General features: G+C 44.4%; 1 protein-coding gene across 3 annotated transcripts in view; it reads left to right on the top strand.

The window, feature by feature from the left end:
- LOC137628766 (uncharacterized protein PF3D7_1120000-like) overlaps positions 1–26,533 on the top strand; it is a 67,718-nt gene that overhangs the window by 22,162 nt on the left and 19,023 nt on the right. For 2 of the 3 annotated variants that reach the window (XM_068359960.1, XM_068359961.1), the window contains exons 4-7: positions 13,889–14,029; positions 23,544–23,671; positions 24,260–24,404; positions 25,796–25,900. In XM_068359960.1, coding sequence (XP_068216061.1) covers positions 13,889–14,029; positions 23,544–23,671; positions 24,260–24,404; positions 25,796–25,900 — 519 coding nt within the window. The remainder of the gene's footprint in view (positions 1–13,888; positions 14,030–23,543; positions 23,672–24,259; positions 24,405–25,795; positions 25,901–26,533) is intronic. The other variant, XM_068359962.1, reaches the window with a different exon arrangement.

Here is a 26,533-nt window from a genome sequence, read left to right as displayed (position 1 = left end):
TGAACAAGGGCGCTCTCCAGGAGATCCGTGACGAGTCCCCAGGCTTCTTCAGTTGACTCTTTCTTGTGAAAAAGACATCTGGAGGCTGGAGACCTGTCATTGACCTGTCAGCTTGCGTTTTTCGCGGACCTTGCATAGCAAGGTTAACGAGGTGCGAAGACGCCTTATTTTCGGTACAAAACTATTCAAAAGAAGGAGCCCTCGGATAAAGCCAAAAGCCAGTTTTGCAGGGACGCCCACCCTCCTAATGGGTGAGTCACTCCTAATAAATAGCGTAGGTTTGTATTCCAGTCAGGGAACAAATGAGAAATTCATACATAATTTATATTTTTTCCTAACGATACAAACCTTCAGCTATTTATGCAAATTTACCCACCAGCCCTATCCCCCTTGAAGTCCTACCTCCAAGTAAAGTGAGCTAAATCACTGGTGTGTGAAAGGCGGTGGTAGCAAGCTACCCCCCCTACCCCTGCTAACTAGCGGAATGGGTTCAAAAAGGTGTAAGGCCAGCTGACTTAACCAAGAACCTAACTGACATTGTACCAAATGGGCAAGACTAACATGAAATTCCCAGCGAGGCAAATCAAAACAACAATGGCTGGCGACACCGCGGAATGCCAAGCCGGTCGAAATAAAAAACAACACAATACTGGGAAGAGTACAATTGCCCGGTACTGCAAAAGCTGTCAAAACAAACTAGGGTACTTAACATTGGTATTGGTGAAGTTGGTGATGAAATTAATCCACGAAACGTGAAAACACCGAGAACACAAAAATCTAAGACCAAGCTAGCAAGTCCAAAACAGAAGGATGTCTCAGAGGGCGCTCGCGTCGGGCGTCGGTGGAGTGGCTCAGGTGCGGTATCGGGGGGCCTTTGTTACGGCCCTTCCCTTTGATGAAGGAATTATCTAAATGGAAGACGGCCTGTGAATAGTGGTTTTCACGCGCCCCTGCTTTATACACGACACCCACAAGGTGCTCGCGCGAGGGTAGTAACCTCTGCATTCCATGCTATTATCTTTCTCTGGTATATTTGGAAGGTTTATATCAGAAAAGTGTAAAGAAGGACCCTTTTTACCGGCCGTCACAGGTCGACCCAGAAAATAGCTTAAGATTTGTATTGTTAGGAAAAAATACAAATTATCTTAAAATTTGTCATATTTTCAGCTTTTATAAATTGTTAAATGACAATTCTCACCTTTTATATACCCTCAGAAGACAATTTTAAGCTCTTGTATGCCAAAAGTGACAATTTTCAGCTCTTTTTAGCCCTTAAATGAGTTTCAGCTTTGATAAGCCCAAAAAGGAAAATTATCAGGTTTTGTGTATCCAAAATTGAATTTTCAGCTTTTGTAAGGCACAAAATGACAATTTTCAGCTTTTATATAGCCAAAAATTTCAATTTTCAGCTTTTATATTGCCAAAAATTTCAATTTTCAGCTTTTATAAGTGCATTAAACAGATTTTGACTTGGGAAAAATCAATTTTTGGGCTCGAGCCATGTCGCCCTGATGGAAGTTACTCATTGGCAGGTGCTATTTGGGATATTTCTGTGAGTGATATACTAGAGAAATTTTTACCTTAGAGGTATCAATGGGATTCTATCCTCCGAAGCGAATATCCCGAGAGATATTGTGTGTAAATCAGGAACGTGCTAATAACAAGCCATAGTTATCCTTCCCCAAATAGAGTTAAACTTGTCTCGTAGGATAAGGTAGAATGTAGGATACGTTGGCAAGTGAGCCATTGCAACTCCCGATCTCAATGTGCTACAACTAACACGTTTCCTGTTGAACCATAACCCTTTTTGCAGCGTCGTCTTTGATGATCGCTTGGAGAGTTTCTGCCTGTATTTCTTAGCTTTTTGAGCGATTTTTGATCATGAGTGCTTCAACTTCTTCTTCATTGTCTAGTACCCTCCTTTTTGTGTGTTAGAGAATTTTGCGTCTCCACTCCGTGTATTTTTAGTTGTTCCGTAACCGAAATACAAACCACGCTATTTACAAAGGGTTATTACTTTTAGCGTAGCTGAAATGGCGAGCCATTAGAATTTAACGAGGGTGTATTACCCCCGCGCTAGTTAGCGGGGGGGTAGGGGAGTGGTAGCTAGCTACCCCTCCTCCCCCTCACACACAGGTGAATACTCACTTTAACTTTTGGCTCGGACTGTGACAGACGTCTCTGTCTTGGTCCTCGCTTGGCAGCCATTGTCTGTTTTGTCTTTACTTAATCGCTTACTTTTCTTTTACTCAATATATATGTAAACATGTTTTCATGTTTGTATATATATTTTAGTATAGAAATAAGTAAGTTTCCTTTTCAGATGTGTGTGTGTAGTGTACGATATCTACGTGGAGGCCTCGGCAGTTAGGCCACCACGGCGTATTTTATGAGTGGCGATCGAGTTTGACTTATGTCTTTCTCTCTCTCTCTCTCTCTTGAGGTCGTTCACCCTTTTACTACGTGTTACTATGCCCTTATAGCCTAGCTTCCTTTCCGTGTGGGGGGTTGCTACGCCGTACGTTTGTATCAATTAGTTATGAATCTAATTGTAGTTGTTTTTTGTTTTTCAGCTTGTAGAACGATTCCTTTCGGGGTTTTCGTTCTTTCTTTAGTGTTCATTCATTTTTAAATTACATAATTACATAGTTACATAATTATAATTGTTATAATTCTGTTTTGGTTACAGCTCTCCTTCCGCGACTGTAAGTGGTTGTGAGGGCACGTGCCTGTTGTGTAATTCTTGTTCCTTTCCCTCGGGATTCCTCTTCGGAGCCTTCCCGGGGGAATGAATGTGTACTAATATTATTATTTTTTTTTTTTCTTTTTTTTTTTTTTTTTTTTTTTTTACAGTTACCGATCTAGTTCGTTTCTGTAATATAGCAACGGTGTGAGCTGTCTGGTTGAGTCCTGGGGATTCGGCTGTTGCTGCCTCCCCCCTTGTATTTTCGTCAGGGGCGTGTCTCCTTCTACTGGTAGTACTCCCGTGTCGACGGACAGCTCTCCAGTTCATTTTAGAACAGTCAGGAGGCTTGCCTCCTTGGGCGGATAACTTTCCTTCCGAGGGAAGTTTTTCCTGTCCAGGCTTGAGTTTTTCCCCTTTTGGGGGGTTCTTCTCTTGCCTTTTTTTCGTGCGACTATGCTCTTGGTGCTGAGCGGTCGCACCTGCAGTTTCGCTCAAGGGGCTGGGCAACTGCAGGAGCTCCTCTTCGGAGGATTGCTCCTTTTAGGTCACTGGCTGACCAGTCTCTTCCACGAAGTGTTTCTCTTTCGTTCGCGAGAGAGTACACTCATAGAGACTCCTCTTCGGAGGTTTCTTCTGTTGCTGTTGGCCTCCCTCGCCGTAAGGCCCTCCGTCCGCCTCGTCGTAAGGGCCTCTCATCTCCCTATAAGGGTGCTTGAGGCGCCCTTTTGGATCTCTGTTTGCAGCCTACAACTCCTTTTTCTCGATCTTCCGCCTTGGTGCAGATGGACAGCAGTCTGATCTCGTCTTCCGACGGGCAACGGTCTTCCCGACGGACAACGGTCTGCCCGACGGACAGCGGTCTTCCGACGGACATCAGTCTCCCGGCGGACAACGATCCCTTCGGGGCAAAGGGTTGTCCCCACGGGGGTTCTTCCCTTGCGTGTCAGGGTTTCCCTGCGCGCCCTTCTGCTCATCAGCGCTCTCCTGTTCGTCAGCGCTTTCAAGATGATCTTCCCTGCGGTTCCTGTTACGTGCCCTGTGCGCCCACGTTCACCCTCGCGATCTAGAACTTCGGTTCAGGTTGGGGTCAAGGACTCTTCTTCTTTGCGCAGGCTTCCACGCGTAGCCTTCTGCTCGTCAGCGATCATCAGCTCGTCAGCGATCATCAGCTCGTCAGCGATCATCAGCTCGCCAGCGATCATCAGCTCGCCAGCGATTATCACCTCGCCAGCGATCTCCGGATCGCCCACGTGTGTTACAGCTGGCATGCAAACGTTCTCCAACACTTCTGAAGAAACATGGTTCGCCAGCTACTAGCTCACCTGCGGATGCTGGTCGCCATCGCGCGACCCTCAACTGCGGATGCTGATCGCCATCGCGCGACCCTCAACTGCGGATGCTGATCGCCATCGCGCGACCCTCAACTGCAGATGCTGATCGCCATCGCGCAACCCTCAACTGCGGATGCTGATCGCCCGCTTACGCATGCTGCTCCTCATCGCACAACCCTGAACGATCGCCCTCCTGCGGATGCTGATCACCATCGCACCCTTTCACGCGATCATTCACCTGCGCATGCTGCTCGCCATCGCACAACCCTGCACGATCGCCCGCTTACGCATGCTGCTCCTCATCGCACAACCCTGAACGATCGCCCTCCTGCGGATGCTGATCACCATCGCACCCTTTCACGCGATCATTCACCTGCGCATGCTGCTCGCCATCGCACAACCCTGCACGATCGCCCGCTTACGCATGCTGCTCCTCATCGCACAACCCTGAACGATCGCCCTCCTGCGGATGCTGATCACCATCGCACCCTTTCACGCGATCATTCACCTGCGCATGCTGCTCGCCATCGCACAACCCTGCACGATCGCCCGCTTACGCATGCTGCTCCTCATCGCACAACCCTGAACGATCGCCCTCCTGCGGATGCTGATCACCATCGCACCCTTTCACGCGATCATTCACCTGCGCATGCTGCTCGCCATCGCACAACCCTGCACGATCGCCCGCTTACGCATGCTGCTCCTCATCGCACAACCCTGAACGATCGCCCTCCTGCGGATGCTGATCACCATCGCACCCTTTCACGCGATCATTCACCTGCGCATGCTGCTCGCCATCGCACAACCCTGCACGATTGCCCGCTTACGCATGCTGCTCCTCATCGCACAACCCTGAACGCTCGCCCTCTTGCGGATGCTGATCACCATCGCACCCTATCACGCGATCATTCACCTACACATGCTGCTCGGCATCGCTTACCATCACGCGGTCATTATCGCCAGCGATCTTCTTCACCTACGCGGCAGCACGATCCCTCGCCGTCACGCCATTGCTTGCGTTCGTCGCCTCGAACACGTGTTCATTTACCTGCCCACCCTCACGCCCACTCGCCTGCGCGCCCGCGCGATCACTCGCCTGCGCGCCCGCGCGACCGCTCGCCTGCGCGACGCTCGCCTGCGCGACTGCTCGCTGCTCGCCTGCGCGCCCGCGCGACCGCTCGCCTGTGCGCGCCCGCGCGACCGTTCGCCTTTGCGCGACCGTTCGCCCTCGCGCGACCATAGTTCGCGGCGAATTCCACAGCCGGTGGTAGCAGCAGGGACGCTTGCTCCTAGACGGCACTCGGGATCACCTCCATCCAAGCACAGGTTGGTAGTGCAGCACGAAGACAGGTCAGTACAGCATTCTTCCCCACCTTCTTTTCAGGCAGGTACCGTCGTGTTCACTCCAAAGGATCGCCCGATCCCTTTCACCTTAGCGAGGATTTCGGACTCTGTGTCCTTGGAGCAGCAGACATGGTTTGGTCCGCTGGCACGGGCGTTAATGAGGGTTATGAAACCAGCACTCGCCGGCCAGGGTAACAAACCAGCGGCTGTCTCTCCTACGCTGAAGAGAAAGAGAGGAGTGGACTTCGTGGTGACTTCCCCTAGGGCGAAGTTGGTTCCCAAGAGGTCGGTCTCGAGGGTCCCCTCTCCTGCACGAGTACTCTCTCCTTCTCCCGCCCTGGAAGGATTTTTGGCGGGGGGGCTTTCCGTTCAAGATTTCTCCATCGGACAAGGGGTGACTGCTTACCTCTTCCTCTGGGAGCTTACCAGGTTCTCTCCCTCCTCGGTTACGGCCCGAGGTTTGGTTCAAGGAAGCTACAGGAAGATCAAGGGTACTTTCCTCCTCTCGAGCTCAGGCACCTTGGCCTTTCGTCGTTAAGTATCTACTTGCGGACAAGCTCGATGTTGTACCATCTGGACGCGCTGACTGAGGGCTTCCTTCGGGTGTCTCATCTGTGGAGGTCGACGACCTCAGACACCCTTCCATCCTTGAGAAGAGTTTTGTCTGTGCCCAAGGACAGAGACTTAGACAGCTGCTGTGCGGAGTAAATCGACTTCCGGTTTCACTCCTCCAAGGCGCTTTCTTCCAGACTCTGCAGGGCTCCAGCGCCCTTTTCTTTCAACCACGTCGGCCTAAGTTATCGGCTACGACAACTGGGACAAGGTATCCAATTGCAGTTTCCTCCTGTCAGGAACAGATGGCACGGGAGACTCCCCCGGGGGGGCATAGTCCTAAAAGGAGTTCACGAACTCTAGGATTGCAGGTTTTTTCGCTGGGAGGATGCTTAAGGTTACTCATCCGAATGACAGCTTCCCGATGCCCATTCCCGCACAATCTCTGTGAGTAGCCAAGGATATCGCGCCTGCCGTCTGTCAGCGAATTCAGTGTCTCTGAACCTCTATGCCATAGCATCAGCAGAGTTGCCCGGTTGGGCAGAATGATCCATACCTTAGGCGAAGGTTTTCCTTAGGATCATCGACGGCTTCACCCCCGGCCCCCTCAGTCGATCCTTTCTTGTAAGGAAGGATCTGAGAGGGGATGTCCATAGTCGACCTCTCAGCCCTGATCAAGTTTGTCGAACAAACTTCGGCCAGCGTAGACCAGCAGAATCGATCAGACTGGTAACGAGGCGACAGGACTCCTTTAACCCTGGATCGGAAGGACGGGTACTTTCAGTTTCCATTCCATCCATCTTCCAGGGTGCTCGTCGAATTCAGCCTAGACTGCAAGTATTCCTGCTTATGATGCAGTGTGGCTATCCCGCCGTGGCATAGCAGGTTTGTTTCCCCAGAGAACTCTCCCTGCCTTCCTCTTGGCCGCTCAGGTGCAGGCTTCCGCCTCCTCTGCTGTTTGGAGGGCTGGTCAACTCCGGTAGGCTCGGGTTTCGACCTTCTTCAGCGCCGGGACAAGCTTCCGGATGCTGACCATGAGTGTGGGCTCATGGTATTTTGCTTGGAGCCTTCTCTTCCTCTGCCTCAACATCTGGAGTATCTGGCCATGATATTGAGTCAACCGCCTTACCACATTGGAAACCCCGCTTCTCATCCGTCCAGCGAGGTTAAGCAACGTCGGTACTTGGATGGGTGACCACCTGGGGACACCAGATTCTGTTACCACATCCTCCGAGCCTTCCTTTCGGTTGACTGTGGCAAGACTGAGGAGAGTCGCAGTACCTGTTCTCAGTCAAGCAGAGCTTTCAGCCCTACCTTGGAACGTTTCCTAGTTCTTCTTTCCTCATTGACCCGTCTATAGTCCGAACGGTCGCCTCAGGATAAGTTCCATGTGGGGCGATCCAAGTTCCGGTGGCTTCAGGCAATGTTTAACCGGACTCCCTGGCCCTATGGGACCAGCGGAACTATTAAACCTGCAATGGGTGTTGACCTATGGAGCCTCTTGATGGTAGTGGATATTCTCGTCCTTTCCCCACATTCTTGATGCGGTTCTCGGACTCGTCAAGGAAAGGGGGGGGGGGCATGTTCCGGTCCAGGCCTATGGTCAAGACCTGAAGGATACCTCTCCATCATTCAGGCAGGCTTAAGGGCCTTAGTCTGGCCCCTCTTCAGATCCTACAGCTCCTGCCAAGTCGCCCCGTTGCGCGTCGACTTCATTCTAACCAGCAGGGGACGCATTTTCACACCTTCACATCTTGCAGTAGAGATACCGGGATCATTGAGATTCTCTCAATTCCACCATCGGCTCTCTCATTCCAGGCAGGGGAATGTTTCTCTCAGACTATCCGAGCAGAGCCTCATAGAGAGAGTGTACCTAGGGGTCTTTGACCTTGGGTAACCAGCAAGTGCTGGTCTGGGGGACCTGATCGCGACACCTTGGAACCTCAAGCTTCCGCTAGTCTTCCCCCCAGTCTCAGACCCCGAGACTCTGGCAAGATGCATTCCGGTGATGGTGGGACAACTTCGACGCCTGCGTCTTCCCTCCTTTTTGTCTGCGGACAATGGGTCTCAACAAAACCAGGTTGTCTGTCAACCTTTCAATGGGAGAGCTCCACTGGGACTATGCGCAGAACGGTTTCTGGACCCTCTGCTTCCCCTGACGGAACTCCCGGGAGAGCTTCTCCCACGGCGCAGACTACTCAAGCAACCACACTGCGACATCTCTCCCGAACCGGGGCGTCGCTTCGGCTTCATGCCTGGAGACACTACGCTTCCTCCTCTAGAAGAGACAACCCGCTACAGTCGCGGTACGGAGGTCGCGTCATCTGCGATAGTCATCCACAGGGGTCTCCCAGGCAAAGTGAAGAGTCTAAGGTGGTTGGTGCCGTGGGAAATATACCTCTTCCCGTGAGGCCTCTTCTCCAGCAATGACGGTCTTATTGCCTTTCGGCGGGAGGAAACTCCTTTCCGCTCTCGGCAATGAAGCCTGTCGCTCAGCATTTCCCTGACCTTCAGGCTTAAAGGAATAACTTTTTCCTGCCCGCTGGATCTATCCTCGCTCATGCGAAGCTACGATCGTCCCTGCCCTAGTCGGAGGAAGACCTCCAACTTGGAGCATGGCTCGGACTTTTAGTCCTTTAAGAGATCTTCTCAAGACCCTTTTACGACAGGCCTCGGATTGTATTCCGCCTTGGGTCTTCTGCTCACTCTGGCCACGGCCAGTGTGTAAGCAATCTTCTTGGTCTCTTACTACTCCCCCCTTTCTAAGGAAGAGGGGAAGGCAACATTCAGGCTCGCTCCTGAGTTGTTGGCTAGACTCAGAATCTGAGGTTCCTGACCCTTCGGTCCGATTCATTCAAGATTTCGAGTCTCCATTCTGTGTCTGATGTCCCAAGACCTTCTCTTTCTGGCCAGTAAGGAATCGAGAGGTTAGCGCTGGGAACAGCTGCAGTTTGGCCTCAGTTGCAGCCGATTTGGGAACACAAGGAGGACATGGGGGGAGAGTCACCAGTATACCTCTTCAGCCCGGACTCAAGGACATTCATCTCGACCTGTCTTCAGACCCTCCCCCGTCACGTCGCCCTACAGCACGATGTTGGATACATCGCAACGTCCCTCGCCTTCGAGTAATACTACTCTGTGACGCAGGTGCTACAAGCTGGAGTCTGGAAGCGTCTGATGACCTTCGCAGCCCGCTTCCTGCAGGGCGTGACCCACAGGAGTCTCGATACGTTTTCTATCGCTCTGTGGTGGCTACACAACAGCTGGTCTAACCTCAGGCTCCTTTTTGGACAGGTAGCAGAAGGTTGAGGGCATTGTTATCAGGTTTTAGTCTGCATGAACGAAAGAAGTATGTCTGGCCCTTACTTCTTTCTTCATCATCCCCTCTACAGGGAAGCAGCATCCTGGTCTCTGCATAGCTGACCTCGAACCTCTGCAGGTAAACCATGCTTCCTTGTGTTCCGAGTATTGAGTCAATACTGTCGCGTCCCCCATACCCTGACGAGGTGGTATTGGGAACGTCCTAACCCAGAGTTCCTTCTGGAACTCCAGGTCAACTGCCTAAGACGGGTCACACTTCTTCCTTCACACACAAGCTTACGTAGGCCACATGGTTCCTTGCGGAGCAAGGAACTTGTGAGGTGCAGGGACTCCTTTTCTCGAGTGCGACTCACTCGGATTCTGAGTCCCCGGGTAAAGCCAAAGCCAGTATGGCTGGGGACTTTCCACCCTTCCTAAGGGATAAGTCACCCTTTGTAAATAGCGTGGTTTGTATTTCGGTTACGGAACAAATGACAAATTCGAAGATAATTTGTATTTTTCCTAACCATACAAACCTTAGCTATTTACACATATTTGCCCGCCAGCCCTGTCCCCCAAGACAAGTCCTACCTCTAAGTGAAAGTGAGTATTCACCTGTGTGTGAGGGGGAGGAGGGGTAGCTAGCTACCACTCCCCTACCCCCCCGCTAACTAGCGCGGGGGTAATACACCCTCGTTAAATTCTAATGGCTCGCCATTTCAGCTACGCTAAAAGTAATAACCCTTTGTAAATAGCTAAGGTTTGTATGGTTAGGAAAAATACAAATTATCTTCGAATTTGTCATATTTACATGCTTTTATTGTTTTGAGGCCGGCATGCGGTTGGCACCATTACATTTATGTTACCAAATCTCTCAGAAATGCTTAGTCATTTAGTCATAATATTGTAGGAATATGTTTTACTATCATAATGCCAAAAAAGAAAATTTTCAGTCTTCTTAAGCCCAAAATTCAGCTTTTATTAAGTCCAAAAGGACAATTTTCGGCTTTTATAAGGCAAAAAATTAATGGTATTAAAAATATAAAATTTATCTACCCTCAAAAAACCCTCAATATAAAGAGAAGTCCATGATATAGATGTACATATACCGGTAATACTTTTATAAATTTGCGAAGTACTGGCTGGTCAGGCCCCATCAGCCTACTCATCATCATCATCATCATCATCATCATCATCATCATCATCATCACTCTCCGGTACGATAACTAGTTCTCACCCAATGAATATCCATTATAGCGGAGCATAACTCAAGGCGGAGCTAAGCATAACTCAAGGCGGAGCTAAGCATAACTCAAGGCGGAGCTAAGGGTGTCGGTATAAAACGACCCCAATTAATGACTCGTACACTAACGTAGCTATTAATAGTGTTAGCTATATTAACAGTAACCACATCAATAAAAACGTTTATAATATTAAACGTACTATCATCAACTCTGATACTAAGAGGAGGCCTGAATAACTCGTGATCGTATAAAAACGGAGAACGGGAAATTCACCTCTCTTACTTGAGCTAACAAAGAAAACGAGAGAAGGGATAACTCATATCTGTAGAACAGGGAACGAGCACTCTATGTTTTCGCTCTCAAGGTTACATAATAAAAAACTAACATCACACAATGAAATAAGAAAATTAATAAAATTGATTGCTTTTTCTTAGTAATTGTAATAACCAAGAACGAAGAATAACGACAACGTAACAAATAAACAAGGATATAGTCTAAATCGAACCCTCTGAGGCGATTACAAACTAACAGACTAAATCACTAAACTTTAAATCGCTATACTTTAAACCGCTATTCTCTAAATCGCTATTCTTCGTAGGTCCAAATTGGACTTGCAAGCAAATAAATACCATAGTAAAAACTAATAATAATTAATGATAACACAAAAAGGCCATAAAACGTAAGTGATATAACCTAGATGAAAGAGTACCAGATGGGCAAAAATAACTAGAAAATTTACCGAAGCGAACATAACCCAAAATGGCTGCCGATACCTCGGCAGGACAATCGCTTCCAAAACTAAAAACCACCATATTGGAAACAGAACAAATGCCCGGTACTGCCAAAAGCTGCCAAAACAAACTATGGTACTTAACATTGGTAAGGGTGAAGTAGCAACGTCAGTCATGTTGAAATAACGAGAAACTCTTCGAAAAAACACTGTGCCCAAAAAACTCAACTTGTTTGCAAGTCCAAAATCAGAAGGATGACCTGGTGAGCGCGAGTGGTAGGTGTCGGTAGGGTAACCCAACTGTATTCTCTAGGGCCTGTCACGACCCTCCCCCTTTGATGAAGGGATTATCTAAATGGAAGACAGCCTGTGAATAGTGTTTTACAAACGACCTTGTTAGATAAACGACACCAACAAGGTGCTCGCGCGAGGGTTGTAACCTCTGCATTCCATGCTTTTAATTTTCTCTGGTATATTTGGAAGATTTATATCAGAAAAAGTACAAAGAAGGACTTTTTCACCGGCCGTCACAGGTCTCTCCCCAGAAATAGATTTTTCCTTCGTCAAAATCCCTTTTCTAAGCTACAACCCTAGTTGGAAAAGCAAGGGGTCCAACAAAGAAAATAGCCCAGAGAGGAAAGGAGATAAGGAAATAAATCAACTAGAAAATAAGTAATTAACAATCACTATAAAATATTCTAAGATCAGTAACAACATTAACATAAATCTTTCATATATAAACTATTAAAATTTCAAAAAATAAGAGGAAGAGATATTACATAGTATAGTGTGCTCGAGTGTACCCTCAAGCAAGAGAACTCTACCCCAAGACAGTGGAAGACCATGATAGAGGCTATGGCACTGCCCAAGACTAGAGAACAATGGTTTGATTTTGGAGTGTTTATTGTAGAAGAGCTGCTTACCATAGCTAAAGAGTCTCGTCTACCCTTACCAAGAGGAAAGTAGCCACTGGACAATTACAGTGCAAAACTGTAGTAAACCCCTTGAGCGAAGAAAATCTGTTTGGTAATCTCAGTGTTGTCAGGTATATGAGGACAGAGAAGAATCTGTAAGGAATAGGCCAGACTATTTGGTGTATGTGAAGGCAAAGAAAAAATGAGCCATAACCAAAGAGAAGGATCCAATGTAGTACTGTCTGGTCAGTCAAAGGACCCAATGACTCTCTAGCGGTAGTATCTCAACGGGTGGTTGGTGCCCTGGCCAACCGACTACCTATAATGGGCTTCCTATGTGCACATGTGCAGAACAATCAAACACATTGCTGGAACTTTGAGCTGCACATTTCCATACAAAGATTTTTTTATTTTTTCATAAACTGAGGGATGGCTACTGACATTCAGATTAAGGATTATATGTTGTACAAGTGTAAAGAAAGAATTGAAGGAAAAATCATTATATTAAATTTTATCGATAATATCTATTGAAAAAAGGGGTTTGCTGCAGTTCCACAAAGCTAATATCAACATGAGCCTCCACTCTGCAAAAGCAAATTATTTTTTCCTTCAGAAAAAGAACTGTTATAAATATAAACAAACAAAGTTTATGTAGGGTTCATATCAGAGCCATTAGGGAATTTTGAGAAACTCAACTATAAAAGGGGTAGATTCATGACTCGATTGTGTTGCAAAGATAAAATTATTTTAATTTCTGAGAGATTCCCAGAAAGTAGACCAAGATCTCAATGGTTTTTGCATGTGGTTAGGAGGGGACAGGAGCAGTAGTTAGTATTGTAGTATATATGAAGACCAATATAAATTTCCAGAAAATTTGGCAAATATCTATACTAGAATTGATAACCTGGAGTAGATGGGTATTCTGGGAGAATGAATAGAATAACCTTGTCGAGGAAAAATCATAGTGGAAAGGTAACGATATTGTATTGTTGTGTCTTTACTATTAGATTGCTGGTGCTCGATTGCATTCCAAGGGAATGCTTCAGTATTTTAATCATCAGCAGAGCTACTTCCATGGTCAATATGTGGCTTTATTTCATGGTAACAAGGGTATTTTGCATAGCCAATTTATTTCAGTATCTTTAATTGTTCCGATGCAAACATACAAACTCCCTTCCTTTAATTAGGGGGATTACTTTGAGGCAAAGTGGAATTCATGGTTGAAAATAAACGAGCCGTTATTCGGTAATGGAGCAGGATTTTCCCCGTCTCCCCTTTCAGTCTGTTCTCTATTCAATTTTGCTTTGACTGCTGCGCTGTTCGCACATGTGTGATTAGCACTCTTCAAACAGTTGATTCTTTTCCTTTTCCTTGTGGTTGTTGATGATGTAATGGAAACAGAAAATTCATGTCTTCGTTCCGCTTCCTCACCAGTTGGATAACTGCGCGCTCGTTATCCATTTTTAACGACTGCTTCCAGCTCGCGTTAAAGTAATCTCCCTAATTAAAGGAATCGTATTTTTATAGCTAGGAAAAATACAAAATACTTTAGAAATGTGTTATATTTCAATAATAACTTTTTCCATCAATATTCTCACTTTAATGTTATAATTAGCAGTTCTTACCACCCATCTCAGAGTTATTTCTTGGGTATTATATGGGCTTCTTCCTCTCATCCCATGGGACAGCCACTTTATCAAATAGACATGCATCAGCGATTGATTAACAGGACTTCGACCATGTTTGTAAGTGAAAGATGCAAACTATTGATTTTTTCTACTTTGCAGTCACCTGTTGAAGTACCTATGGTGGAAGATGAAGAAGCATGTCGTCAAGCACTTATCGAAGAAATAGAGAAAATCGGAAGAGAGGAACAGCAAGTGGCAAAAGAGCGGAAGCAGATAAAAGATGAAATAGAAAATGAAATGGTAAGTTGATATTGCAATATTAGGATTATTTGACTATATCATGTGATAGTTCAATTCTTCACATACTTCACATCTAAAGTTTTTGAATGTCTTTTGGCTAAAAATAAAACTGTTCCCTAGTTTGCAACTTTGGGGTCATGAGGCCCTTTTCTTCAAACTCAAATAGTTTGGAGTAGGTGTGTGTTTACTTGCGTTCATTATTGGATTTTTAAGTAATAGAATTGCAAAGAGTTGTGTTGATGGGTACCATAGTGTGTATAGGAATATGATATCTGGCATTCTTTAGGTAAGTGCTTTTGGCCCATTACTTTTCATACTACTGTACTGTATATACACATGATACGGGGTTGGCCTATGAAATAAGCTTATTGCCTATGCGATGTGTACAATGATGAAGGTGATGTAGTAAATGCCTTGATTCAAAGAAATCGCTGCCTGGACCAAATCCAAAATATAGAAGAGAAGATAAGTGTAGTCCTGAAGAAAAATGTGATCTTAAAGTTTGGAGGGCTATTCATGATAATGGGGACAAAGTTTCGTTACGATGGGGTACTTATAACATACGTGATAGGTACCACGTGATCACCTGCTACCACTGTCAGAGGTATGGACATGTTGAAAAGGATTGCAAATCTAAGAATGATGATAAAGTCTGCGGGAAATGTTCAGGAAAACATTCCACCAAGGAGTGTAATTCTCAAGTGTCAAAGTGTATGAACTGCACAAACCAAGTGACCGCATAGTAAATCCTAGAGAATGCAATGCTTATGACTTGGAAATTAAAAGACTTGCAGAAAATACTGATCATGGTTACTAAGAATGTCATAAACTGGGGCTATGTAAGTACTGTATACAACGTGTAGGGCAATAAGACTATTCAAATTTGAGAATTGATAAACGAGGAATATTTGGACATACTAGCGTTATCTTGAACATGATTAAATAACTTGTACAAGGCAAAGATCACTGAAATGACACCCCCACACACACCTTTCACATACTGACAGAAGGTAGGTCTGGTAGGGGTCTCGGACTCTTTATTCATAAAAGTTACTCAAATCTCAAAATGTTGAAAAGAACTAGTGTAACAAGCTTTGAATATACTGTATAGAAATAAGCTTTACGCAGAAAAAACAGAAAAATATCCTTTGTGACAGTCTCTACAAACCTCCGAGAACAAACACTTGTATCTTTTGAAGAATTCGGTGCTCTCATTGAGATGATTATCATGGAGAAAAACGAATTAGTTATCTGTGGAGACTTATATTTTTGGATGGATGATGCATCAAATCCTGACGCTTTGGCATTTAGTGAGTTATTAGAATTATATCGACTAGTGAAGAATGTCGACTGTGCAACTACTTTAACTGGGCATTCGTTGGACCTAGTTTTAAGTGATGACATGAATGATATTGTATCTGATATAAAAGTTGAAGAGAAATGTACTATCTCCCCAGTACACAAACTTATTACGTTTTGTCTACATCTATAGAAACATGCATTAATACAGAAAATAAACTTTAGACGTAAATCAAATTTTTCTCCTACCTTATTTATTGAAGAAGTTACAAAGAAAATAAAGGATGCTATCAACATATGACGAACTTCTGTTGGGAGCTAAGTGTGTCAATAAAGTGAGTAAAAGTGAATATGATACCATGTGCCCACCGATGGAAAAGACTATAACTGTAAAAGACCAAACTCCTTGGTTTGATGGAGAGACTTTATTGAAAAAGAGGGAAAAAAGACGTAAAGAAAGAAAGTGGAATAGGTTAAAAACTGAAAGTACTTGGGTAGAATACAAAACTGCTGCGTGTCAATATAACTTGATACTAAGAAGGAAAAAAAGTGAATACTATAAGAGAAAGATCCTCGAATCAGCAACAGACACAAATAAGTTATATCGTCTCCTAAATGGTATAATGGGAAATGAAAAAGAAAAGAAGCTGCTTGATGGATACAGTGACCAGGAACTAGCAAATAATTTTCTAGTATTCTTTATAAACAAAATTAAAAATATAACCCGGTCATTTGTAAATACTCACCATCAGATTAATGATACACCAGGCACACAGACAAAATTTGTAAGATTTAACAACATAACACAAGATGGCATCATCAGAATTATCAAGAGAGCAAAGAAAACAAACTGCGCGATCGATCCTATGCCAATATCTGAAGTAATTAGAGAGAGAAACTTTTGTAGTCTAGCCGAAATAATGACGTTCCTCGTCTAGATGTAGAGGTAGGCGTACATGCAGTCCATCAGCACGTAGCCCCTCAACCAGACCTTTTAAACGACCTCAGACCGGACCTGAAGATGAGAATGACCATTCCTCTAATAGACGTCCAGCTAAACCCCCAGTGCCTTTCACTGCCTGGGGACTTCTAGCAAAGCGTGCCTAGATGACGCTTGGAAACGCGTCCCGCTATGACGCGTTCTCCAACTAGAGTAGTCCCTACACGGAGGCCTTCTCTGCCGACTTCGTCGGACGTAGGTGCTTCTCTGGGACAGCAGGAAGGCATTAGACCTTCCTCTTCCTCTGTGGCTCCTAGTGCTCCAGTTGAGAGCACTTTTGCTCGTGAGTCGTGTCAGTTGATGCCTGAAACTGACGATTTTGCGCGCGAATCTCGCGATTTCACGAGCAAATCGGCGTTTTCTGCAAGCAATTCATGAGCTTATGTGTCGGAACCGCGAGCAAGTGTGGTACCAACACCTTCGCCTCGTCCCTCTGCGTCTTCCACCTCCAGCCCAAGACTGACACCCTTCCTAGAGGGGTGCAAGGAGCCCCCTAATAGGTTCGCGAACATTCCTATTAGTCGGGACCTACCTTCGCCTCCGAAGGAAGGTGTTCTTCTGCTTCAGAGGTTATCACCTCCGTCGATAGGAGCTCTTTCTAGAGTTCCACCCAAAGGACACTCCTAGGGAATTTCAGGGTTTACCTAGAGGTTCAGAGCTTCCTCCTTGGTTGAACACTTTCATGACCACCCTCCTGAAGACTGAATATGGCTCTTACACCGTCCCAACCTCCGACTGTCTCAGTCAAGGCAACTCCTCGTCGTGTTCGTCAGTTGGGAGTCGAGTCCCTAGAAGGAAGTAGACGGCAGACAGAGCGTGTAGATCACCTCCACCCTGATCGCGTTCTGAAGGTTCTATTCCCTCTGATTCTCATATGGCTAACTAACCTTTTATGCCAATAAAGGTAAAGGAGGTCATCCCTAAGAAGTAGAAAAGAAGGATGAGAGGCATAACACTGCCTCACACCGATATTATCCATCCTAGGATGAGTAGGGACATATGCTAGCCCAGGGAGATCATGATCCATCCCGTCAACCCTCAAGAAGTTGAGGTAGTGCCTCCAGACAAACATCCAGTTTCTGTATCTCCTCCAGAGGAGGAGCCTTCAGCTCTTGCTGCCAAAGCTTCTTCAAGTGCCTCGAAGACCTCAAAATTTCCCCCTTCTAAGACTGAAGGAACGTCTTGTGCGTAGGGAATTGAAGGACATGAAAACGAAACCTAAGAATCATCCGGCACGTGAAGCCAGATTGGCTGAGGCACAGAGACTGTCCCCTGTAGCCGGTCCCCCCCAGTAATTCTGTTGATGACTCTGACCGACCCCAGGCTCTGAATGTGAGCTTGGAGGTGGATGACCCCTTAGTCTCAGAAGATGAGAATCTTCCAAAGGCGGCCAGTCTGAACTATCACTCCGAACAGGAGAGACGTGAGGCGGAACATACCTTTTGGCAGGTCTTTGCCAGTATGAGGGCTATCATTAGGCAGTCCACTCCTAGTTCCAACATCCAGGAAGGGAAGGATGTGGTTCTTGATGAGATATTCGAGACCCAGAAACCTTCCAGGTTCAGTGCAGCTCTGCCCTGGTCAAAGGGTTTGTGAAAGTCGCCAAAAGGAAAGCTATCGCCCAGATAGCTGGAACTTCAAGTTCCTTGAGGGCAGGATCTCCTCTCGGTCCCTTCCACTTCCCTTTGTTTTACAAAGGAAGTACAGTCAAACCTCTAGCTACGAAAGACTCGTCTTACGAAATTTTCACTTCACGAAAGGAGAAGCGAAGAATCTCATGACTCGGATCATGAAAAATGTTTTGGACGACGAAAGGCGGTACGAGCGGGAGCATCTGAAACGGATTTTAAAATTCGCGCCCCACCAGCACGTAAACTCGCTGCCATCCTCCTACGTTCCCATTGGTTATCTCCCTACTTGGATGCTAGTTACCACCATGAGATCCTGCTCTCCTATTGGTCGACATCTGCTGTACTGTATCCCATCGTGCATCTATGCACTGGCGTTCCTAAGTCTTTTCGTTCCGGCAGCGGTATGGTACGCATTGACTTGGTGTTTGTGATATCACTTTCGTAACAATTTTACTGTACGTACTGTTATCGTGTGTGATCCTGCGATACATCATTAGCCATGGGTCCCAAAAAAGTCGCTGTTAAGGGAAAGAAGAGGATGATGCTTTCCATGGAGATGACGGTAGAAATAATCAAGAAATACGAGGCCAGCATGCGGTTAAGTGTGCTCGCGAAGGAATATGGCTGAAATCCATCTACGATAGGAATAATCCTTAAACAAAAGGAAACTATCAAAGCAGCAACACCTTCTAAGGGCATGACTGTTTTCTCCAGAAAGAGGAGCCACCTCCATGATGAGATGGAGAGACTGCTGCATGTCTGGATAAAAGACAAAGAAATGTCTGGAGACACTATCACCAAAGCGATAATCGGCCAGAAAGCCAGCGCCATTTTCGGTGATCTGTTGCATGCTCAGGCCGATGCCGATGCAGGAAAAGGAACACTGAAGCAGGAACCCCCAGAGTTCAAGGCTTCTCGGGGGTGGTTTGAAAAATTTAAGAAACGCTCAGGCATTCATTCGGTGGTGCATCATGGGGAGTCTGTAAGCTCGGACATGAAAGCGGTTGAAGCCTTTGTTAAGACGTTCGACGAGTTGACTATCCGGGAAGGCTACAGTCCCCAGCAAGTCTTCAATTGCGACAAGACTGGACTTTTTTGGAAAAAAAATGCCTCTTCGAACGCACATCACGGCAGAAGAAAAGAGACTACCTGGGCATAAGCCTATGAAGGATAGGCTTACCCTTGCACTCTGTGCAAATGCCAGTGGGGATTGCAAGGTGAAACCCCTGCTGGTGTATCACTCTGATACTCCTTGAGCCTTCAAGACTCACAAAGTCGTTAAGGAACATCTAAACGTGTTGTGGAGGGCTAATGGAAAAGCCTGGGTAACAAGACAATTGTTTATCGATTGCAAGTGTTCGTTCTGTAACCAATGACCCAGATCAGTTGTTACTATGCCCAGTGAGGAGTTTGAGATACTATCTTGAACGCACTGCAGTAACACGTCCCAGACTAACACCTCTGTTTGTTAGTTTAGGGAGAGTGAGGAGGGTCACCAAATACACAGTTACCTTTTGGATTCGCCAAGTAATCGAAAGAGCCTTGGCTCCCTATCTTCCTCAGGGTCGTCGATCTAGAGCCCATGATGTCAGGGGAATCAGTACCTCCCTGGCATTCAAGCACAACTTTTCTTTGTTGCAAGTTCTCCATGCGGGTGTGTGGAAGAATCAGACCACCTTCACAGCTCATTACTTGAAAGACGTGACCCACAGGAGACTTGTAACTTTCACTGTCAGTCCAGTGTTGGCTGCTCAACAAGTGGTTTAGGATACCTCAGGCTCCTTGATGAACAAGTAGCAGTTGGTTGAGGGCATTGATTACCAAGGTTAAGACTGAGATGAATGAGAAGAATGTCTGGCTTTCCTTTCTTCATCTCCCTCTCTCATGGGGTACAGCCCCATGGGTCCCTCTGCAAGCTGGCTTCAATCTCTGCAGGTAATTATCACTTCACCTGTGTAGCCTAGCATAAGTTATAAAATTGTTATACTGTACACGTCCCTATTGCTTTTTGTGAGGGAGCAATGGGATACGTCTTGTTTTCGTATATAATCTTGAAGGCTATCGTATAAATTAACAACCTCTATTACATTTCATTGCACAGGCCGCAAGTATACTCACTTATACAAAGTGAGTATACTTGCGGCCTGTGCAATGAAATGTAATAGAGGTTGTTAATTTATACAAGGTGTCAAAGTAGCGGTTTGAGCCCGAGTGGAATCAGGCCTTCGATTTCCCGGACATTCTGTTCCCCATGGGATCAGAGGAACGGACAGATCTCAAGCGGTGGGTGGCAGTCAAGAATCTACGGAGAGGTGTAGATCTTCTCGTCCTTTCCCCGGTCTTGATGCGATGTTTAGACATCAAAAGAAAGGGGGGGGAACCAATATGCTACATCACACGATCTCAGGCCTCTGGCCAGAGTCTGAAAAGTACCGTCACATAATCTCTTAAGATGAAGTCAGTCTTTCGGGTTCTTCAACAGTCCCATCAGTTCCTAGCGTGCCACTCAGTAGTAGTGAAGAGCAACAACACCACTGCAGTGGCTTATATCAACAAGCAAGGAGGAACTTGTTCGCAGCCCCTCTCCAGTCTTATAGTAGTAATACTGAGGTGGGCCGAAGTCTGCTCGGTACCGCTATCAGCCCAGTTCATTCTAGGTTAGAAGAATGTGCTCGCCGATAATCTGAGCGAAGCATCTCAGATAATGTGCACCGAATAGTCTTTGGATCACCTTGTAGCCTACAAAGTCCTGATTTTGTAGGGTTCTCCAATTGTGTATCTGTTCACAAGGCCCCTGAACTTCAGGCTTCCGCTGCTCCCCAGTCCCATCCCCTAAGGCTCTCTAGCCAGATGCATGCCAAGAAATGGGGGGAGGCAACGATGACATTTATGCCTTTTCCCCATTCTATCTGATGTGATGGATACTCCACAAGGCCAGAACATCGATTAGCCTCTCATAGCTCCGCTATGGCATCATGCGGAATGGTTTACGGACCTTCTGCAACTCCTGATGGAGCCTCCAGGAGAACTCCCTCCACGTCACGATTTACTCAGACAACTGCACTTTGACATCTACCACAAGCTATAGCTTTGCTATTACGGCACGCCTGGAGACTACCCAGCGCCTCACTCATAGAGGATTTTTGCAACAAGTGTCGAAGAGGATATCTGGACATCTGAGGAAATCCTCAGCAACAGGTTACCAGGCAAAGTAGAATGTCTTCTGTGGTTGGTGTTATTAAAAAAGGTATATCTCCACTCGATGCCACTATTCCAGCAATAGCAGAATTCTTGAGGAAAGACTTATTTCAGTTTCGGCAGTGAAAGACGATCGCTCAGCCTTGAGCCTTGCCTTCAAAACTGAAAGGAAGGGACATCTACTCACTGCTAGATCTTTCCTTACTCATACAGACTTTCGAACTTGCCTTTCCTCAGTTGGATTTGAGACCTCCCTCTCAGAACATGGTTCGAGTTCTCAGGTCCCTAAGGAGACCTCCCCGATGAATCGCTACACCAGGCAACAAATCTCCACCTGGCTTAGAGGACAGTGTTCCTACTTGCTTTGACCGGGCCTAATGGGTCAATGAACTTCATGGTCTCTCATTCGACATCAGCCATTTAAGGGGAGTGTGAGTGTAATGTTCAGTTTCGTCCCTGAGTTTGTTGCCAAGATGCAGTCTCCAGAGGTGACGGATCCTAGATTCGACCCCTTCTGGACGAGTCGCCCCTCTGTAACTGACGATTCAGATCATCTATTACTGTACCCAGGGAGAGGTTTGTGGCTCAACCTCAAGAGAACTGCAACAGCCCACCTGGGAGCCTTTGCTTGTCATCAGCACTGGGAGAGACAAGAGAAGGATCACCAAAAACACCATCTCTGCTGGATTCACAGAGTCACCAATTACCCTCTGAATCCAGATCCTCCTCCAACACGTCGACCCACGATGTCGGGCATAGCTACGCCCCTGGCCTTCAAAGCAGATTACTTTGTGACTCAGGTTCTTCAAGCAAGGGTGTGAATGCGCAAGACGACTTTTACAGCCTATTACTTGCAAGACGTGACCCACAGACACTCTATATTCGGTCCTGTGGTGGGTGCACAACAGCTGGTTGAATACCTTAAGCTCCTTATTGGACAAGTAGCAGAAGGTTGAGGGAACTGTTACCCGGCTTTGGTCTACGTGAATGATAAGGAATGACTGACTTTTACTTTTCTTCATCCTCCCCTCTCTTGGGGAAAGCAGCAGTCTGGGTCCTCTGCACAAGCTGACCTCAACCACTGCAGGTAAACCATGCTCCCTTGTGTACCTAGTATTGTGTCAATACTGTTGCGTCCCCATCCCCTGGGGAGGTGGTATTGGGAAAGTCTTAGTTCAACAGCTTTTTCTACAAGGACGCTGAATAAGTTTTACCTTGACAGTCACACTGATTATCTCGACATACAGCTTGCTTAGGCTGCATACCTTGTGTTGCAAGGTTTAGCGAGGTGTTATGGACTCCTTATTTTTGGTTCTAACCTACTCAAGAAAAAGGAGCACCCAGACAAAGCCAAAAGCCAGATTGGCAGTAACATCCACCCTCCTAATGGGTGAGTCACCCCTAATAAATAGCGTAGGTTTGTATTTCAGTTACGGAACAAATGACAAATTCGTAGGTAATTTGTATTTTACCTTTAACTATTTATACAAACATACCTGCCGACCCTGTCCTCTTTGAAGTCCTACCTCCAAGCAAAGTGAGCTCAATCCCAGTTGTGCGAGTGGAAGGGGTAGCGAGCTCCCCCCCCCCCTCCGCTAACTAGCGGTATGGTTAATTAACCCTCGCTAAATTTTAATTGCTCGTCCTTTTGGCGATACCTAATAAATAGCTAAAGGTTTGTATCGATAGGAAAAATACAAATTACTTCTGAATTTGTTATATAGTATGTTGAGGGTTTTTACTCTGATTAGGTGAACCTTGATATTTTTTAATCTAATAAAATGCCACACTGTTCTGATATGAATGTTAGCCTTGTCTATGTCTTCATTTCCAGATGCTTCTGTATTTTTATATTAAGGAGAGTTAGTGGATTGGTCCTTTCTTTAGTTTATTTAATATTTATTGTAGGGTATAATTGAGTGCCTTATTGCACTTGTATAATGTCAAGTCCCATTCTTTATTCCAAAATATTTTGACATGCACTCATTTTCCTGTGGCAGGAATTTGACTTTTACTTGTACTGTACCTGGTGGTTTTCCTAAAATTCTCTCTCTCTCTCTCTCTCTCTCTCTCTCTCTCTCTCTCTCTCTCTCTCTCTCTCTCTCTCTCTCTCTCTCTCTCTCTCTCTCTCTCTCTCAGATTTATAAATGTACAGTAGTTTGAATTTCAGAGACTTTTTGTACTTCTTTTATTATTTCAAGGGATTTGGTTTACTGATATATTTTTTATTTCCATGAAAGTGGTATATTTTATGATTCCTATGGTGTGTTTTACTGCACATACAAACTTTTCAGAGTACTGTAGTTGGGTTGTACTGCTCAGAAGTAGACACTTATGCTTTACCAAAAATCACGACATCTAACTTTTCATTTTTCTTTGACCTCAGGTAAGAATGACTGGACTAAAGAGTCGATTATTTGAACTTGAACTTGAAATTCCCGAGCATCGGTTTTGGGAAAGGCAAATAAGGTCTTATGCATCGGAGGTTTTGCAAGGTTTAAAGGATATGACCATGTAAGTCATGTTTACATTTGTATAGTTTATTATTGATATAGAGTATTTAGGGTTAATTTCAGTTTCCTTAAATAATTGCTGTACTGTAAGTCAGGATATGATTTTAAGATTTATAATCTAACAATTTACTGTATAGCAATTGTGTGCTGTTAGTTTTTATTTTAAAGTTATTTCATGATTTTAAACTAAGACAAGCAGTTTATTTATTTGTGTGTGTGTGTCTCTCTCTCTCTCTCTCTCTCTCTCTCTCTCTCTCTCTCTCTCTCTCTCTCTCTCTCTCTCTCTCTCTCTCTCTCTCTCATGACATACAGTATTTTATTTATAAAGCTATAGAAATCCATAATTCCTTTGTCATTAGAAAATTTAAAGTCACTTATCATATAATTTTGTATATACAGTAGAGTAAAGAATTATTTCAACTAGGTAAAATGTCATAAGTTATTTCATCTAATTTACCATTTACTGTTTCACTCAACAAATCCGACTTATTTCTTATGAAACCTATCTGGATAAGACGGCAATCCAGGTAAAAAATGGCCTGGATTAGCGAGATTTTAGTGTTCCTTGATAATTCTTTTCTTTTCACAGAAATATTCAACAATGCAAAGAACGTGTGTTTCCAATCATAAATCAGGAGTTGCAGGAAGTCAGTGATGCACAAGGGAACTATCTAAAGTTCCTTCTGCTGGAAAATTCCAAGTTGAAGTCCCAGTTGAAAGATTTAATGGAAAAGGTAAGATGAAGCCAGAAGCTTTATTTTGCATCACAGATATTACTGGTATCTATTTTGTGTAAAGCCTTCATTAACCCTTTTACCCCCAAAGGACATACTGGTACGTTTCACAAAAGCCATCCCTTTACCCCCATGGACGTACCGGTACGTCCTTGCAAAAAAATGCTATAAAAATTTTTTCATATTTTTGATACTTTTTTTTTTTTTTTAGAAAATTCAGGCATTTTCCAAGAGAATGAGACCAACCTGACCTCTCTATGACAAAAATTAAGGCTGTTAGAGCAATTTAAAAAAAATATACTGCAAAATGTACTGGGGAAAAAATAACCCCTTGGGGGTTAAGGGTTGGAAATTTCCAAAGAGCCTGGGGGTAAAAGGGGTAAGGGAAAGCACCAGTATATTGTTTACTTTTCTATCAATTTTTCATGATTTCCTGGTTTCTCAAGTACTTATTTGTTTAAGGTTTTGTGATGAATTAAAGAAAGATATCTTACTGTATCATCAAAAGTGCAACTTCCTAGTGGCTGTGATACCTAAACTTTTCTTTTATGATGTGAGAATTTTAGAATATTTTTATGAATTATGTCTTATAGAATATTTAGCATTTATGTCTTCTACCATTGTGAGCTTCAAATATCATGTGATAATTAAATGGAGTATACTTTTTATAGGCCTTAATAGCAATGCTCTTAATTTTTACTATATTTTTTTAAAAGATTGGGAAGTAAATTGTGAATATTTTCTTTAAGGACGCTGATTATATGAAGTTCTGTGGACGTAGTGACCAGTTGTGTATTCGCCCGGTGGTTCCTCCTATTGGGTCTAATGGGCTTATCTAAAAGATTCGTTTGTAAAGGAGGGGTGGAAATAGGAGCATTGCGAAGGTTTTGCATTTTTTACATTGCTCTGGATAAGGCACATCTTAAGTTGTTCCCTTTAAGGGGAGGTGATTATATGTCATTAAAAGCTGTCCTTGATTATTATTATGATTATTATTATTACTTGATAAGCTACAACCCTAGTTGGAAAAGTAGGATGCTATAAGCCCAAGGGCTTCAATGGAACAAATCCCTGTGAGGAAAGGAAATAAGGAAATGAACTAGAATAGAAGTAATTAACAATTAAATAAAACAGAACAATAAAATAATTCTCATGTATAAACTATAAAACTTTAAAAAAACAAGAGGAAAAGAAATAAGATAGAATAGTGTGCCCAAGTGTACCCTCATGTTTGACCTTTGTTCTTCCTCAAGTTGAAATATGGAATGACTTTTTGTTTGAGTTAAAAAATGTTACCTAGAGGCTCTAATTATTTGCGTACTGACGAATTTCAGCTTAAGAATATAATAGGTTAATTTCATGTTATTTTAAGGAAATTTCTTCCACGGCAGGAAGAAAAACTGGAGACTGAAATTGCTGTTCTGGAATCAGAGGAAATGCTCCTATTAGAAGCTGAGAAGGAAGTGGGGATGCAAGTAACTTACAACTTGGGCCAGGTTAGTAGGGGGAAAGATTAGTGTTTTTGAGATGTAATATTAACCCTTTAACCCCCAGGCTATTTGGAAATTTCCAACCCTTAACCCCAGGGGGTTATTTTTTTCCCAGCACAATTTGCAGTATATTTTTTTAAATTGCGCTAACAGCCTTAATTTTTGTCATAGAGAGGTCAGGTTGGTCTCATTCCCTTGAAAAATGCCTGAATTTTTTCAAAAAATTATCAAAAATATGAAAAAAAAATTTTTATAGCATTTTTTTGCAAGGACGTACCGGTACGTCCATGGGGGTAAAGGGATGGCTTTTGTGAAACGTACCAGTACGTCCTTTGGGGGTAAAAGGGTTAAAATATTTTATTTATTTACATGAAATTGGAGATGAGAATACATTATATACTGACTTATTTTAAGGTAATTCTGGAAATTACTTACTGGAAATTCAATAAAATTATTACTAGCCAAGCTAGTTGGAAAAGCAGGATGCTATAAGTTTAAGGGCTTCAACAGGGAAAAATAGCCCAGTGGGGAAAGGAAATAAGGAAATGAACTGTATGAAAAGAAATGAAAAAATAAAATAAAATATTTTAAGGACAGTAACAACATTAAAACATCTTTCATATATAAATTATAGAGAGA

The sequence above is a fragment of the Palaemon carinicauda genome, chromosome 36 (genome assembly GCF_036898095.1).
Source record: "Palaemon carinicauda isolate YSFRI2023 chromosome 36, ASM3689809v2, whole genome shotgun sequence".
Lineage (NCBI taxonomy): Eukaryota > Metazoa > Arthropoda > Malacostraca > Decapoda > Palaemonidae > Palaemon > Palaemon carinicauda.
Note: the sequence above shows the minus strand (reverse complement) of the source record. Positions and strands in the feature narration are given on the sequence as shown.